Source organism: Pteropus alecto, unplaced genomic scaffold, assembly GCF_000325575.1.
Source record: "Pteropus alecto unplaced genomic scaffold, ASM32557v1 scaffold106, whole genome shotgun sequence".
NCBI lineage: Eukaryota > Metazoa > Chordata > Mammalia > Chiroptera > Pteropodidae > Pteropus > Pteropus alecto.
In genome coordinates this window covers 13,251,396-13,256,078 of record NW_006442103.1, presented here as the reverse complement: position 1 = coordinate 13,256,078, position 4,683 = coordinate 13,251,396, and the positions used below count along the sequence as shown (strand labels likewise).

Here is a 4,683-nt window from a genome sequence, read left to right as displayed (position 1 = left end):
CATGAACCCCAGGGGTATAAGGGCCCAAAGAAGCAGTCTCCAAACCATTTAGACCATGGACGCTTAGCAGCGAAAACCATTCTGATTTAATACCTCCAGCATATGTTTATTTGTCCCCACGTCATACACTACACATTGATAGAGGGGGTACTGAAGAGCTGAAGTGCCCGACGCAGCTCCGTCCCACCACTTACTAGTCACGTGACCCTGGGCAATCTATTCAATTCTCTGCGCCTGGGCTCCCTCCTCTGCAGAATGAGGATGATGGCCAGACCTCTTCCCTGGGCACTATTTATTACGTGAGTGAAACCACGAAAAGCACTCTGTACCTTGGAAACAGTAGGGTTCAATACCTGACTAAATTTGATAATAAAATGCTATCGTTTCTGTGACTCTCAACCTGTACGTATATTAAAACTTCGATTTCTTATTTTAAAGATAATAAATAAACATCAAAACAATCTGATACTTTTCTCTGGTGCCCCCGAGACGCACACACACCACGTGGGAGACCTTTAGTCTAGAAGTTAATTTAGAATCTGCTTTCCGGGTCCCTGGCTATCTCTGGGTGAAGGGCTAACCCCAGCTCCTTCAGGGGAGGGAGGGGGAAGGCTCCCAGGTCTCTGTGCAGGGGTCTGGGGATTGGGGCAGGGAGCCAAGGACTTGAGGATTCTCCTTATTCATGAAGGTGGTAGCTGATCAGGGTCAATACCCTACAGCCAGGGAGTCAAAGGAAGTGCTTGCTCCTCAGGGACGGTGGCTAATGTTTTCGCCTCCTTCTCAGATCCCTCTGGAGGAGGGGTACAGCCGTCCTTGGGGACTGTGTGCTGTGAGAGTACTGTGGATCCCTCCAGGAGGGACCTAGCATCCCTATACTCCAAGCAGAACTTACTTACTACCTGGCACATGGCAAATGCTCAGTAAATGTTGGTCGAGAGACGATTACAGCTCTTTTATGTGCCATTTGTTCATTCACTCATTCATTCTCATGGCCAGTTTCTGTGCTGGGCCCGGAGTCAGATAAATATAAAAAACAGGGTTACAATAGCCACGATTTAATCGGGGACCAACAGGCTGGGACGGTGGAAAAAGCCCCGGGCTGGGTGGCAGGTATCTCGACCCTGGTCCAGGCTCTGTGTACGAACTGCGGTCCCTTCTCTGGACCATTGAGCCCATCTGCAAAAGCGCCGCCTGGCCTCAGTACTTGTAGGGTCGTTTCCTAAGTCTTAAATCCTAAGACTCTTAAGGCACTGGGACAGGACAATCCAGAGACTGCAAACTCACAGACCCGTAGGGGCCAGGCTGGCAACAGGGAGCAGAGCTGATGAGGACACACCCTTTCAGGGAGTCACCAGTGCCCAGCAGCGGGAGTACAAGTCCGGCGACCAAGTCATCTGGCCTTTTCCAGAGTAACCCACATCTGGTGTGATGATGATGGTGGTGGAATTTCTCAATTTTCCAATCATCATGCAGACCATCTAAGATTCCACGGCTGGCTTTGGCCACATGGGACCTTTGTGCACACCTGCCAGGTGTGCCATTGGTTCTGACCTCTCTACTCAGAGAAAGAAGAGCCCGTGGGCTCAGAGTCATTCCGAAAGGTGGGGTGGGAGGGCTGCGTAATCCTTTCTCCCAAAGGGAGCCATCATCACAGCTCTCCTGGGAAATGGGCATCCTACCAGGGGCCGGGGGCTGGGCTGGGCTGGGACCAGGGCAGTGAGCGCCCACCCGTGAATGTTGAGCCAACCACAACATTCAACGAATCGGTCTCACAGCAAAGCTCTCAAAGAGCCACAGGAAAAGATGGCTAGAGGAATCATTTGTATCTAGCTTCGAAATGAACTGCATGGATTGGATTCCAACTTAATACTACTTTTATTGAGCCTACTATGTGCAGAGTTCTGAGTATGCACGAAGCATTAGACATAATCTTGGCCCTCAAGGAGCTGGTGCTCCATCTCATTCACTTCAAGTCAGCTCAACTATTGAGCAGGATTTGGATTCAGAGGAGGTGGGTTAAGGGAAGAGGATTAGTTAGCAGAGCCTTTGGTCCCCAAGGCCTCACAGCCTCTTGAGGAAGAGAGCTGTACACAAAAGCGACTCTGCTATAAGTCCGGCCATAGTAACAGCTCTAATAGAAATTTAAACAGCATCCAAATGCGAATGCTTCGCGAATTTGCACATTTGCTTAGGCTGCCATTTAAATAACTTTCCCTTCCCTGTGCACATGCCAATAGGCAGGAGGGGAGGCAGCCCAGGTGCTCCCAGGCTGGCAGTGGGGAGGAGGGGGCGGCGCTGGAGAAGTCAGCCGGAGGGGAAGACAAGGCTACCGATGTTTTACTGTAGTGGACTGTGGAGCGTCACCTTAAAACCACCTCCCCTCTGCCTGGGCAGCTTTCTCATGACCGTTCTTTTCTCTTCTTCCGTCTTCGTCCCTTCTGTGTGCTCCCTCTTCCAACACCCTTCCCTGCTTCTCCCCACCTCTGTCTGTCTCCGTCCCTCCCTGCCTGGCTCCCGCCGAGGGCAGGCACCTCTGTCAGCCTCCTCGCAGTGGTAGTTATTGTGTGTGGCGTGGCCCTGGTGGCAGTTTTTCTCTTTCTCTTTTGGAAGCTGTGCTGGACGCCCTGGAGGAACAAGGAGGCCTCTAGTCCCTCTTCTGCTAACGCCCTCCCAGAGGCCCTTCGGAGCCCCCGCTCCAGAGGCAACATGGCTGACAAGCTGAAGGACCCTAACACCCTGGGCTTCCTAGAGGCGGCTGTGAAGATCAGCCACACGTCCCCAGACATTCCGGCTGAGGTGCAGATGTCGGTCAAAGAACACATCATGCGTCACACGCGGCTGCAGCGACAGACCACAGAGCCAGCGTCATCCACCAGGTGAAGAGTGGTCCCCTCCCTTCCCTAATCCCACACCTCCATGTTTCCTTATTCACTAACGAGATTCCCGCCTGTGCGGATCAGAGACCAGAAATAATAACATGTGAACCTTGGTAGGAGAACAGATCTAATGATGTGGTCCGTGGTGGATGACCAACTAGGAGGTGGGCATCAGGAAAAACTCTAGGGAAGGGGAATCTTTGAGGAGGGGTGCTGTGCATGTGGCGTGCGGTGGGATGCTTGTGGCTGGGAGGCGTTAGTTGTGTGGAGGGAAGGAAGGATTTCAGGCAGAGGGAAGGGAATATGCAAAGACTCAGATGCATAAAAGTCACAGGGTGTCTAGTGATAAGTCAGCAAAGCCTAGATAGAGTCTGCGGTGCACGAGCGATAAGGCAAGACATTCCTCACATTTCGAGAATGAGGATTTCTTTACAACTGGCCGAGTCCCCTGCACGGCAGCAGGTATACCCATGGCATTCTTTAACTGAAACAAACAAAAATAACCACCGCCACGTAAGGACAAAAAGCTACTCTAAATTCAGAAACATTTTTAAAAGGAATGATGCATGCACGCATGAGGCATTGTGTTTATTCAAAAGTTAGGGCTCTTGTGGGTTCCTGGGTCCCTGCAGCATCTCCCTGGGCTCCCGGGGGACGAGCTGTGGGGAAGGGGTCCTGGTCCTGAGCTGGAGGCCAGGAATGAAAGTGCCAGGATCACATTTGCAGCATTTATGGTACGAGCTCAGACAAGCTGCTCACAGTTTCTAAGCCTCGCTTTTCCCAACTGTAAAATAGGGCTAATGATGCATAAGGTTGCTGTGAGGAGCCTACGAAAGAATCCATGTGATAATGAGAGCTAATAATACGTCGCTTATAATAGCCGTCCCCAACCTTTTTGGCATCAGGGACCGGTGCTCCTATGAGAATCTGATGCCTGACGATCTGAGGCGGAGCTGAGGCGGTGATGCTAGCGCTGGGGAGCGGCTGCAAATACAGACGAAGCTTCGCTCGCTCACCCGGTGCTCACCTCCTGCTGTGCAGCTCAGTTCCTAACAGGCCACTGACCGGTACTCGTCCGACGTCTGTGGCCTGGGGGTTAGGGACCCATGGCTTATAATACACCTGAGCCTACTCTAAGTACTTTATTCATATGGATTCATTTCATCCTCACAGCAATCCTATGCAATTGCTACGTTCATTATTCTCATTTTATAGCGGAGAGGTTAAGTAACTTGCCCAAGGTCACATAGCCAGACAGTGGCAGAGCCAAAATTAACCTATGCAGTCCGGGCTGCAAAGTCCAGTGACCAGTAACTATGGGACGGTGGTCCTGGTGGTAGATGATGAGGAGGGGGAGCCATATCTAGGTAAGAAGGTATGGTCCATCTCCTAGGGAATCTCATGGCTTAATGGGGAAAGCAGGGCCGTGTCTACTGGGAAGGAAACCTAGAAAGCGGGTGGAAAGGCAGGGGAAGTGATAACAGCAGCTATGGCTAACATTTATTGAGCTTACTATGTACCAGGCCCTACCCCAACCGACCACTTCGCACATATTAAGACATGAAATGCGCATGACGAGCTGCCCACAAAGTGTGTGCAGAGAGAGAGCGGGTAACAAATGGGAGGAAAAGGGGGCCCCACAAGGGGTAGGATGGGCCAGGGCGGCCGAGGGGTATCTGCCTGCATCCTCCTCGCCCCGCCTCCCCCCGGCCTGACGTCGCCCTCTGCCCCTCCGCCCTCCGCCAGGCACACGTCCTTCAAGCGCCACCTGCCCCGGCAGATGCCCGTCTCCAGCGTGGACTACGGC

The 4,683-nt window shown here is 52.3% G+C and overlaps 1 protein-coding gene across 1 annotated transcript in view; it reads left to right on the top strand.

Annotated features, from left to right (window-relative positions):
- The first annotated feature begins 2,312 nt into the window (after window positions 1–2,312).
- Window positions 2,313–4,683, top strand: part of LOC112486180 (synaptotagmin-6-like) — a 15,831-nt gene continuing 13,460 nt past the window's right edge. Inside the window, exons 1-2 of the mRNA XM_025052297.1 lie at window positions 2,313–2,876; window positions 4,623–4,681. Of these exons, the coding sequence (XP_024908065.1) occupies window positions 2,707–2,876; window positions 4,623–4,681 (229 nt within the window). The 5' untranslated portion in view covers window positions 2,313–2,706. The remainder of the gene's footprint in view (window positions 2,877–4,622; window positions 4,682–4,683) is intronic.